A 13612-nucleotide genomic window follows, 5' to 3' on the forward strand; every position below is an offset into this window, starting at 1 on the left:
ATATTGAAAAGAGAGAGAGTTAGAGTGAGTTGGGGTGAGTTGGTAAAATATACCAACTCAACTTTACCCTCACTCAGGATTAAGGTCATGTTACCTATGGTCATCCTAGTGAAATGAAAGTCTCTATCATGAACGGCGTTATATAACAAGACTAAGCACTTCGTGGTCTGGTCTTGTACAAACTTGTTTTTTTAGGACACCCCCACTCGCATGTCTCCACATGAATGATCAGGATTAACATTCTATGTGTATCAATAGTATATCACATATCAATCAACTTTTAAGTGTATCAGCAAGTATATATACATATGAAACAACTTTCAAGAATATAATGTTAATAGTATATCAGTAGTATATCACTTTAACAATAATGATTCTTGTTTATTAAACATTTTAATAAACATTAATCTTTCATTGCATGTTTATAATATAATTGTCTAATTCACATTCTAGGTTGGTTTTCAGATAGGGATGTTCTATTTTCCTCGGCTTAAATACCCCAACCAAGACAGAACTTTCCTTAGACAAAGGTACCTTATAAACATTTATGTTATAAATTTAATCTTTTATTTAATCCAAGTTCATCCTAAGGTTAATTAAAATATTAAACCTATTTCTAATCTCATTAGAAATATTATTACATAGGTCTAGGTGTAACCAATTTTAAACCATTTAAAATTAATTTAACCTATGTTTGCATGCAACTGTGATTATAGATTTTAATTCCAATTTCATTAACTTATAACACTTATAAAAATTAATGAAATAATTAAAATCTATACATGCATCGCCCTCACTTATCATGTCAATACATGAATGAATCTGGATCACTTCGTTTTAAGTATCTTTACAACAACTTGTAACAGCTACAAAGTAGGCCGCATCCAATAGTGTTACCAGAATAAGGTACCCAACCTTAATCATGTACTATAGACCATTTTGGTTGTTTACTTAAACTTGATAAAGCCAAGCGATCGTCTAGCAAAAGCTATACGATCATTTAGCTCATCGTTTAGCCCGGTCTATCACCTACAGACACTACACGATCGTTTACTTCGGGCAAGCGATCGTCTAGCAAAACTATGCGATCATTTAGTAGATGTTGCACGATCGTTTAGCTCGCTACTGCACGATCGTTTACTCATAATTGATCCCTGAAGTTAGTTTTTACAATAAAACCTTCTTGATTCATAAGTCCTAGCTTGGATTACTCATACTCTCTAAACCTAGTTAACTCATTGCCCATGCAAGAGAAAACATACTATCTTGTAATGCTCCAAACCCACTTTTAGCAACTTCTTGTTATCAACTCAACTTTATTACCAAGTCTATCCCTTATGCCAGTAGTTATATTGGAGGATCCAGCTTACTTACTCTGAACGGAGGAGCTATAGTGTGGAGGAGTATCAAATAAAGTTGTATTACTGATTCCACCATGGAAGCTGAGTATGTAGCTGCCAGTAAAGCAGCTAAAAAAGTGGTATGGATCATAAAGTTCTTGACCGATTTGGAAGTTGTTCCAAATATGTATCTTCCTATCACTCTTTATTGTAACCTAGAACTTTCGAGTGCAAGTAACCTAGAAGCCATAAGCACGAAAAACACATCGAGTGCAAGTAACTGACTTACAATGTGAACAGCATATGCAATGTCAGGATGAGTCACTGACAGATAAATAAGGCTGCCAACAAGTTAATGGTAAAGAGTGGCATCTTCGAGAGGAATGTCATCAAATGGAGTCAGGCGAACATTAAGGTTGAGTAATGTCAGAGTTGTAGCCGAGTCGATGATCCTGGAATCAATCCTTAAGGGAGCAGTCTATCTACTTACCCCTACTTCGGGGAAGGAGTGAATTCCATCTTGTGTAACTGAGTTTCCAGCTCACAAATCAGACAAATCCCCAAAAAGATAGGCTTGTTGAGTTAGCAATTTGGCCACTCTCACCCATACTAATCAAATAACCATCGCAATCTCTGCTCGATCCAGATCCTTACACAACTGAACCTGTTTAGTGATCAAGGCAGCTGAATGAACGACCTTCTAACTGAGGGCATCGGCTACCACATTCGCCTTGCCTGGGTGGTAAAGAATCTCGCTGTCGTAATCCTTTAAACTCTCGAGCCACTTGCGTTGCATCATGTTTAACTCTTTTTGGGTGAAGAAGTATTTCAGACTCTTGTGGTCGGTGAAAACCTAGATCTTTTCCCCATACAAGTAGTGCCTCTAGATCTTCAGGGCAAACACCACCGCTGCCAATTCCAAGTCATGAGTTGGGTAGTTTCGTTCATGGTTTTTCAACTGGCGGGATGCATCCCGGCTCTATACATTACGGAAACAGGCACATGAATGCAAGCAAGGAACTATGGACGTAACATCCTATTTCAATAAAATGACTCTTTTATGGCAAGAGATAGATCTTTGTAGGGAGATAAATTATTTAATTGATTATTTATTATTAATTTTATCAGAAAATTAATCAATGAATTAATTTTGTAAAGTTAATAAATATTTCATTTTTTAAAACAAAAAAAAATTGATTTTAGAAATTAATTTGTAAATCAAAATTGAAGAAAAAGGGAATTATTTCCTTGAAATCTATTTGATGCTAGATTTGCACCTGGGTTGGAGATTTCAACGGGCTTAGGAATTATGTTGAGGTTCTCGAGTCGACTTTCGAATGATGCTAGATTTGACACACTTTCACGTGCAATATTCATTTGGGTTGCACTATGTTTCATTTAAGCCAAGAATTCATACATTTCCTTTATGCCCTTCTTTTTGTGTTGCATCTGTTTAAAGCTTTCTTTAAGTTTACAAAGTATTAATTTGTAAGGGCCCCTGCGTTTTTTAGGCATAATTAACAAGCAATCAAGTCTGTATTCAAAGTGTTTGAAGTTTTTTGAGTCATTCGTGATGAAGTTTTGAAGCATGGAGATGCAGTTCTCATCGAGGAAGAAGACCAAAGGTTGGTCGTATCGTATAGCCTAGGCTAAACGATCGTGTAGTATTTACTAACTCTCAATATCGGGTATACCTCAGCAGAATGGTGTAGCGGAGAGGAGAAACAGAACCTTGTTGGACATGGTTCAGTCGATGCCCTAGCTTGATGCATTCAAAAATTAAGTATTCTCTCGAGTGACTAATTGCGTTTTCGCTTCATTGAAGAAAGAAGTGAAGAAGGTCGCGCAGCAAGAACTGGATTTTCAGCCACTGCCCAATACTCGATGCGCGATGCCATACTTGATGAGCAACTCGATGATATTTTGTGAAATACTCGATACACGATGCCATACTCTATGGTATTCAGAGTCATTTGATAGTACATGGAATGCAGTCTCAACTCACAGCCCCTGGCACACCTCAACAAAATGGTGTGGCAGAAAGAAGAAACAGAACCTTGTTGGACATGGTTTGTTCCATGATGAGTTATGCTCAGTTACCAAATTCTTTTTAGGGACACGCAGTTGAAACTGCAGTGTATATTTTGAACATGGTTCCCTCAAAAAGTGTTTCTGAAACACCTTACGAGCCTTGGAGAGGACATAAAGGAAGTTTACATCGTGAGAGCTCATACTTTATACTTAGAATATTTTCTACCTTTAAAATGCTCGAGGCCATCCTTTAACACTTGGAAATTTTCTTCTCCCTTAACATCTCATACATGCTCTTACCTTTTATATCATTACAAACATTACAATTATCATAAACATAGACTTACAATGATATTAAACACATAATTAAGAGGACTTAAGCATAATTAACTAGTAAATCGAGTTTAGGGGTTTATAATTTACCTTCCCTTTAGAGAAATTCCGTCCTTGAAATTTTGCCTCAAGTTCGATTAACTGAATAAGTGTGAATACTTACTTCTCATATGTTCCAAGGAGCTTTGTTTATTGGATATGAGTAAATGCCAGAATTAAATAACACTTATTTTATTCATTAAACAATGTGTATCTTTACAAAACAACGAGACTCCAGGAGTATAACGATAAATTCAACCTATCAAAATAAATAGAAGAAAATTTAAAGTATAGAATGAAAAATGAAAGGGAATGGATATAATAACTGAATCACCACCGAGTTTGAAAAAAAAAAATCCATAAGATTAAATCTCTCTTCTTCTTCTCTCTATTTTTTTCATGCATTCATTATGATTCAATTTATTCCCTATCTTGGAGTTGTAAAGAGAGCAAATTTGAGGAGCAACCACAAATATATGTAATTCCTATAAAAGAAAAAATATATATAAATTGATGATGTTTTTATAAAGAACTAATTTTTCCAAAAGTTCCAAAATGGAGGGATATAAGGAAAAATAGGAATCATTAAAAATTTTCACATAAAAAATGAATGTAAAATTAAACTAAAAAAGAAAAATGTTATATATACTATTTACCTAAATTTTGAAATTGCATCTCCCTCCCCTTCACGTTAATTAATTTTATACGGCTGTGGTAATTAGACCAGATCAACGACGACACGACAATGGAAGTGAGGAAACTAGTGTGGCGGCGCTAAAAGACCTGTGATGCGCCTGTGCACCTGAACCAGAAAACAAAGAGAAGAAAAAAATATTGGGGGAAAAGAAATAAGAAAAAAACTAGAAAAGATTTGTGAAACTACCTCGCCAAATAGGGTATATTTCATAGATACATGACCCATATATTTAGTAAAATATATTTCTTCTAACAATTTATATATATAAACATCATATCAAAATGGCCAACGAAATCACAAAGATATGAAGAAGGATCAAGACCACCTTGAAATGGAGAACGAAAACATCAATCTAAAAATTTCGATAACATTCTAAAAATGAAGAGATGTGGCCAAAGAACATTCTAAAAATCAATCTAAAATTTCGATAACATTCTAAAAATGAAAATTTGTATTTATGATTTGAAGTTTGAGTAGTTATAATATGAAGAAATGTGTCTATGTAGTGATGCAATTTTGTAAAGGGATGTATCTTATGAAATGATGTGTCAAGAGTATTTCAAATGTGTGATATTGTACGTTTAAGTGTGGTGGCAAAATAGAAAATATTAAATGAGGGCAAAGTGGAAAATTTTAAAAGATTCAAGGGCAAAAAGGTGAAAATTCTCCCCATATTGCTCCTTTTAATATATTATAGATATAAATATCGATGATATAGATTTTGCTTTTTAATATTTTGTGGAATTTGAAAGTTTTCAATGATAATGAATGCATTGACCATTAATTTCTTTATTTTTATAGTTACATCATACATTCATGCCCTTACAATGGAAGAGATGTGTCTTATCCTCATCAAACCTAAATAGTCATGTTCTTTCAATATCAATGGACATATGAACTACTATGTAAGTTGAAGAGTCATCTAAACAGTTTGAGGAGTTATGAGGGCAAGAAAGGAATTATTAAAATACGTAAGGACAAAAAGGGAATGAGAAAATTCTCCCCTTGTAATCCCTTTTAATATAGTATATGTATATGTATATAAATATGTAACTTTCAATAGGACCAAGACTATTGATTGATTTACTTAGCCTACACCTGTATTCTAAATCCCTGTTAGACTACATCAAATTTAACCATCTTTTTTCCATAGAGCTTTCTTGCCCCTATTTACATGAAAATACAATAGATGAATAGTCATTCGATAAAAAATAAATCATTTGAATATCTCATTTCCTATCAGAATAGAATCTAAATTCAATCACTAGGATTATTAACTACTGACGAGTTGGTCTTGAAAAAAAGGGTTCGGTTATATGTTATATATAGTGAAGTGATACTTAAGGTTCTCGCAAAAGAGAATTTTATTTTTTCAATTAAATCAATTAAATTATTAGTTTTTAAATAGTTGTTTCTCACCTATTATGTTAAATTCACATTAAAAAATATAGTTGTTCTCCCTATGAATATGAAGAACTTTTTCGTAAAATCTCGTCTACTAAAAATTTTGTATTCCAAGCCCAAAAAAAAAAGGACAATATACAGAATGGGTAGAAGAAGTTGTGATACTTGGCTCGATCCCAGATCTAAAACGACGCTATGGGATATAATACATATTTATGTATGTATATATGTATGTATGTGTGTATTTATATATGTATATCTATATGTGTATACGTAACGACCCGAGTTTAGAAGGGGTACATGAATGAACCAATATCACATCCGAATCAAAGGGATCCTGAGGACATGAAAGTATGGTTAAGAAAGGCTCAAAAGAATTGAAAATTACTACCTATACCAACAAGATGCATCTTCCTTTTCGGTGGCTCAATCATAAGAACATCAAAATTAAGCATGCTTAGCTTGGAGCAATCTTCTATGTTGGGCGACTTCCTGGAAATTTTTCTAGGATACATGTGAGTGAGGACAAAACATGCTGAAAGAACTCGTCTCGGTTTAGGAGACAACTTTCACTTTTAGAAGCATTCAAGGCAAGTGAGGATGATGTGTATATGTATATATACCAACATATTATTTTTTTTATCTTAATATTAATAACATTAGTTTGTTGCTTCTTCTTATCTCTTATCAATTTTTCTAACGTTATAATCGAGATATCGATTCATTCCTTCTATCAGTGTCAAACTCCATAACTATGTGAAAATGTTGATATGTCAACATTAATTGAAATACCTTATTTTATACCTCCAAAGTGAATACTTTGTTTTGGGATATACTTATGAATTTCTATTCTTTCAAACTTTTTTTTTTTTGTGAGATTTAAGATCCAGTTGATGTTGAAAAAATTCTAGTACTATCGGAGTATCACTCCCTTTACTCACATTGTAGATTTGTCTTTCGTAAATATTGATTTACCCCACATTAATATCAGAAGATCCCACTTAATTTTTTAAAGCATAATGACGTGGTGCATAATAGATGGAGTGAGTATAGAAAATTCCAAATTCTTCTAATACTAGAAATTTTATAAATATCCAATTAAATTTAGTAGAGTGGAAGGTATGAGAATTTATTAGGACAATTTTTAGTATTATGGAAAAATATCCACTAGACTAGTATTATAGTTGTCCATTTACATACTACCTTCATTCGTTATTATTCTAAGGCTCCGTTTGGGATTGCTTTTGTAATCTTAAAAGCTATTTAGGAGAATGTTAACAGCTTTTTGGTAAAACAACTTATTTATTCATCTATCTAGTATTGTTTTTAAATTTGTTCTAATGTGTAAAATGTATTTAATGGAGCTTTTAGATTATAGTTTTATTAAAAATTTGGTATCTTTCTTTATTCATCTCAAATTTTCATTTCATTAATTTATTTTCTCACATTGATTCCAAATTTTAATAGGTTCAATTTCTTATAATAATTTTAAAAATATGTATATAAAAAAGTTAACTAAACAAAATTGGTTTCAATCCAAATAATACATATTTTCAAATAAATATATTATAATAAATCATAAATTAAATATAAATATAAAAAATAATTAAAATAATAATCTAATTTTATTCATATAACTAAAATACACAAATTTAATATTAATTTACTACACACCGTAACCAATTTTTTATAATTCAAAATTAAACTTTACCAAACACTATTTTAGTTCTTACCGTTGACTTTTTGAAAAATATAACTACTAACAATTATTTTAAAACCTACAACAATCCCAAACTAAGTCTTAACATTATGATCTATATAGATTAAAATATTATATTATCTAATAACAAGTCAAAAGACTCAAAATTGAGTTAAAGCAGTACTTACTACTAGGTAGTACTATAAATTTTATCCAATAATGCATCTCTCTTCAATTTAGCATTTGGTATAATAATATATCATTATATATGTTTAAAAAATACATATTATTTTATCTTATGAGTCACACAATTCTTAAATAATGGAGATAGTATGGAATACTTTTCCAAATTTATTAGAAAAATATGATTGCTTCTGGAAGGCTTTCATTTTCCCTATTCCAGGTAACTTCCTTCCAAGATTCGGATTAGAAAGTGATAGCATTGGATTATGACTCTAATCAATATAATTCAAGTTTTATACTAGTTTAATCGGAAGGGCTGAACTTGATCGGAAATAATGATACATCCAAGCAGTAAACAACATAAAGATCTGTCGAAATGAAACAACCACCTTTCATTTTCCTCAGTTCATAATTTTGATTTTATAATCTCAAGGGGCTTTTTTATATGTAATAATTTGTTTTCTTCTATAAAAAACACACACACACCTAAACTTTATGCGTAACAATCAAATCCTTCTTATTTAAGATTTGTATTAATTTAATTTCCAAGAACCTAGATTACAATGAAAGAACATTATAAAAAGAAAAGGAAAAAAACTTATTTAGGTGTGACACGAGTTTGACATGATATTAAACTCGATCTGGCTAAATTTGAACCATATAATAAATAGTTACAACGTGTAATAATTCAAGAACTTGACCTTCACAAAATATATGTTGAGCTAAATAAAGCTAGACTTTATTCTGTCTAAAAAATAATCTTATTCTTGTTGCAATTATAAAGTTTTCGTAAGCATGCGACTTTAACGATATGATAATAACTTAAAATAAGTGACAATCCAATTTTTGTTCTAGATCTTTATCACACCATTCTAAAATCTAAGATTTCTTTCATAACTCTAAAAGATTTTTACTCCCAAAACAAAAGAAAAGAAAAAAAAAAAAAAAGTATGAAACATGATTTTAATCATTCAAAATTAGATCTATATAAAAGTTGCATTTAGAAATATGAATTTAAATATTATTAAAAATCTGTTTTAGAATAATTTTAAACATGATAAAAGTGATTTTAATCCTTTCAAAATCATTCACAAACATAAACTTAATACATTTCAAAATTATGAATATGACAAAACTTGAAATTACCAAACAAACTTCAGCCATCTTACAAAGTCATCTTCAATATCTTCCCCCAATAACTTACTACTATATTCAAGAAGGCAAGATGCCGGCTAATTTTCCAAATCCAAAATTTTGGGTCAAAATTTAGACTCATAATTTTAGACTAATTTGAGTCTTTTATGATTTGATTTGTCGATTACACAAATCAATCAATATCACTTGCATTCTTGTCAACCTTCCATATCTTGAATAACAAAGCAATGAACAACTTTTTTCTAAAACCACAAAATATCTGATGCGAGTACTAAACACTTTGTTAAACTATGGTAAAATCGGAAACGTGTCATTACAAGTTAACAGATTCCTCATACACTCATCTACATATGACGATAAGTAGGCATAGAATTTGGTCATTCCAAGATCAGATCGAACCTTGGTCGCCTTCAGATGCATCCCCAGCTTTTTTTGAAATGGCAATGACATTGAATCTCAGTGAGTCGGGATTGCTCGAGATTATGCCTTTTATGACTTGAGCTGCATCCTGTGGTTTCATCAATCATTTCATTTAATGCAGATAAATGTAATATTTTGTTGTGTACGATTCATTAATGAAATAATTGGGCCAAAATATGACAAACATACAACGCGATTCAAACAGAACAACATATGCTTTTTTGCTTTCACGATTGATTCTTCTGGATGATCTTTCAGAGCAATTATTTACCTGTAATAGACTGCTGGGTGATGATGGACCATGTGATATTGGTTCTGATTTTACCCCGTCGAGCTCATAAAGTTTCCCTATATAAACCAGCAATTAGGATATTGTAGATTAGATCATTTCTTCAAAATCTGATCATGCAATTCAATGTAGACATGAAAAAGAAGCAATTTTTTCTCCTTATATATATATGGGGGGGGGGAGAGAGAGAGAGAGAGTTCCAATAAGTGTGTACCATCCACACATGTGAAGCAGATAAAGTGAGTATCAACGTTTTCTGGAGCCTGCCAGTAATCAGTTGAAGGAAAAATAAGCCAAAAATGGATATTGCATGAACACATAATGATATAAATTTACTTAAAAGATAGGAAGAAAATGAATAGAACTCGACAGAGTTAAATCAATAGAAAAGGTGTATACACTCGTATAAGCGCATTCATATACAGGGAGAAATAAAGAGCATTTGTTCCGGTGAATTAATTTTATGTTCATTGGATCTCTTATCTACTTGTTATCAGATAGTCCATTTTCACTGATCATCTACAATTTAATTATTAAAATTCAGCTCCCTTGGTAAAAAGCACCCCTCTTTCCCATGAAATTTATAGCTATAAAATGGGGAAAAAATTGTATATCCATCTATTTTTAACACACTCAAAGAAAACAAACAAAAAAATTATTCTATTCTTCTTCGCAACCATAATTCAGTTAACTTAAGAGAATCTTACTGCTGTATCACCAGCAGTTGCTGCTACTGAATGCGCAACTTCCATTTCGTTGTTTTTCTCAAGAAATGCTGCACGCTACCAAAGTGAACAACATACAGCTATTAGAAGAAAACACCAGCTGGAAAATGAAAGGATAGAGAAATATAATATTTTCTTCCTTGTGTTTCAAGTTATGTTTGTCCTTTTCTTGAAAGGAATATTTTTGGGTGGTAATGGGGGTGGGAAGGGAGGAGGGGAGTGGGGAGAGAAGCATGTGTTTGTAAATAGAACCTCCATCGGATCCATGCTTCTGGTAGACTTGAAGAACCTATCCAAGAATGATTCCTCGGCTTCACACACAAAAAAAAAAAAAAAAAAGAAAGAAAAACAGGAGATAAGAACGAGTGTGCCAGAACTGAAAGAATATCATGACAGCAGCAAAGTAATCACTCAGGAAGTAGACACTGATGAAACTTCAACATGATTAAGTATAATGAGCGTGGCCAGCCACAGAACTGAAGATACTCAAACCTCCATGCTACCTGGACAAGGTCGCCAAATTAAACATATGAATGACCCGGCAGAATAACTCTTAGTTTCACTTTCATACTTAAATCATGTGCTGCTTTTTTTCAACGATAGATAGCTTTCTTCACTCCTTAAATGACCAATTCTCTATTGTACTCTGTAAGTGCAAACAAGAGGAGAACAGATACAAGACAGGCCTCTGGGTAGCATCACTCAGACTCAGATATATTTCACCTCGTTAAATTGGCTAGCATCACTCAGTACTTACAAAGCTTAATCTCCGAAGTAATGTTCCCTATGGCATGAAGAAGTCCAATAGTTCCACAGGCATTGTCAATAGTTTGTTTCATAAAGTATACTTGATCGCTATAATCCTAGAGTCACAACAGAAAGGAAAGAGCCTTATTATAGATAACACTTACAGTTATAAAACGTTTTAAATATAGTATTAAAAAGAAAAAGAAAAAAAGCCCAATAAAACGCACCAAAATTGGACTGTCCATACTACATTATGTAACCAGACAGACATTTTATTTTTGTGAATATTAGTGATACCATTTTTTATTGTCTAGCATCTCTCACCATTTCTTGAAACATTTTACGTGATTTGCAGATGGAAAATTTGAAACAAGTTATGACAGAACCTTTGATACAACGGACAAACATCAGGTAACATCCTAATTTAGGGAAAACGCATCTACATGGTTCAGCCTAGTGGTATGACATAATATATGAGAGGACTTAATACACTTGCTTAACTTGTCACTGCTCATACTCACCTTCTTTGCATCTTTTTCTTGTTGCAGTCTCTCTTCTTCACTCTGAAAACATTAGAACATTTAGAAAATGGAAAACTATTTCTTCATTACATGTCAATGGAATTCTTCAAATCCATAGGTTAAAACTGAACTTTATCCGCAAGCAAACCTTTTGGGTGACGGGATAAAGAAACAGCACCGCCAGTACAGGCTTAGGCACCATGTTCAAGAGTTCATCATCCAAGCCATAAACATCATTGCACTCTGCTTCATCTTTAGGAAGACCGAGACCCCAAAGGAACTTTGCAATAACAAAACAGAAGTTAGTCAAACATTAGAGGTAATATGGAAGTTCTTGCAACCAAAAAAAAGATGCCAGATAAACGAAGGAAGGAAACTTGATAATTCTATCATCTTCTAAAATCATGCAGCAATTGGTTTTGTATGTATATGTATATATGGTAGCAAAACATTATTTCAATGGAAGGAAAAGAAAACGATCACTTCAAAAGTAGCCCTGATTCCAATAACATACACCATCTTTATCAAGATAAACTAAGAATCATAAATTCATATCCAAAGGACCAAACGAAATTGACAAAAAAGAAAAATGTTCTATATCTTCTTCCATAATTCTTTCTCATTTCAACAACATGCAGCTCGCTACACAAAGCACCAATTACCTATGTTACATTTCCAGGAAAAAAAAAACAGCAATGCCAGTAAAAACAAGAAAAAAGAAAAAGACCAGAAACATTCTACGTAATTCCAAAACCAAGAAACAGACACGAAAACCGTATAGATATACATCAAGAAAACGCATTGACACTTAAAGAAACTATATCCTATCAAAGGAAACTTCAAAATCGAGATAGAAAACCGGAATCTTCTTCAATTCTCACCCTCCGAATTGTCTTTCCACTAACCAGAGCTCAAATCCATACCTGGTTCATAACATCAGGGTTAGCTTCAAGTGGAAGCCACCGTTTAGCTGAAGAGCTTTCGTTAATAGCAGCCATTATCGTCTTCTGAGCTTCTTCAAGTACACTCCGATTACAGCAATGGAATATGCAAACAGCAGTTACTTCAATGCTCGGTTTTAGGACTTCGGATCGGAATCAATCCTTTGCTTCGAAACGACGCAACCATTTTGCCGATTCGACTCGATCTATATATAAGTTTCGTAACGGTTCGTGGTTTAATGGGCCTGGAAACGAGCCCACTAAGAAACACAGAAATAAAGCCCAGGCCCAAATCGCTTTTTGTAAGCCCACGAGCAGAGGGTATTTTTTATAATAGGAAAATAGATATTTGTAATAGATGGTAAAATAAGAGAAAAAATCTAAAAATATATCACCTATTTAAAATATTTGTAAATATGAAAGTGTTGGCCAGTCAATTTTTGAGTTTTTTCTAATTTTTTATTTCACCCTCTATTGTCTTATCTTATTGCACACCTTCTTCTTCCTTTTCTTTTTCTTTTTTTAGTTTTTGTTTCTTTCTTTCTTTTTTTATTTTTCCCTGGTTTTTACTTCTTCCTTTTCTTTTTTTTTTTCTTTCCTTTCTTTGGGTTTTGCATTTTTTTTTAAATTTTATTTCCTTTATCTTGTTTTTTATTCTTCCATTTTTTTCATAAGAATTATGAGGCTGGGTTTCATACCCAAAACTTGAAAGTACTCAACTCATAAGTAACTTAATAGTTAATCATCAAGTTTGATTATTATAACAAAACATAAAATATAAATAGCGAATGAAAATAGATTTGGAAAAAAACTAATTTTTAGTCCACAATTTGCACCATTTTTAGAAATATTTCTTAAAAGTTTGAAATAAAAAACGAGAATAGTTATTAAATAAGTTTATTTCTCAAGAAAAAGAGAAACGTGATCGATATCAAATAGGCCAATAGTTTTTCTCTTTTTATAGGACTTTAAGAGTATGGTGTCTATCAGAAATAAACTTGAAAAGATGACATAGATGGCCCAAATGAAGGACACAAATTTAAATATTTGTGTATTTGTGTACTGTAATATTTGTTTATGAAATCAAA

General features: G+C 32.2%; 1 protein-coding gene across 1 annotated transcript; it reads right to left on the reverse strand.

Moving 5' to 3' along the window:
- Positions 1–9004: 9004 nt before the first annotated feature.
- Positions 9005–12702, reverse strand: LOC120089709 (ubiquitin carboxyl-terminal hydrolase 3-like). The gene is made up of 9 exons (XM_039047076.1): positions 12507–12702; positions 11732–11863; positions 11584–11625; positions 11073–11178; positions 10568–10626; positions 10298–10372; positions 9805–9853; positions 9573–9649; positions 9005–9389 (listed from the first exon to the last, which is right to left on the reverse strand). The coding sequence occupies exons 1-9, from the start codon at positions 12579–12581 to the stop codon at positions 9270–9272; spliced, it is 735 nt and encodes a 244-aa protein (XP_038903004.1). The 5' UTR covers positions 12582–12702; the 3' UTR covers positions 9005–9269.
- Between the last annotated feature and the right edge of the window lie 910 nt (positions 12703–13612).

Source organism: Benincasa hispida, chromosome 11, assembly GCF_009727055.1.
Source record: "Benincasa hispida cultivar B227 chromosome 11, ASM972705v1, whole genome shotgun sequence".
Classification (NCBI taxonomy): domain Eukaryota; kingdom Viridiplantae; phylum Streptophyta; class Magnoliopsida; order Cucurbitales; family Cucurbitaceae; genus Benincasa; species Benincasa hispida.

Bases quoted from the DNA above. Each gene is read 5' to 3' on its own strand.
- LOC120089709 (XM_039047076.1), bottom strand. From the start codon at position 12,581: ATGGCTGCTATTAACGAAAGCTCTTCAGCTAAACGGTGGCTTCCACTT. The intron at 11,864-12,506 runs GTATGGATTTGA...GTTATTGCAAAG, and splicing joins ACCCTGATGTTATGAACCAG to TTCCTTTGGGGTCTCGGTCT. The intron at 9,650-9,804 runs GTACACACTTAT...TGGTTTATATAG, and splicing joins CTGCTTCACATGTGTGGATG to GGAAACTTTATGAGCTCGAC.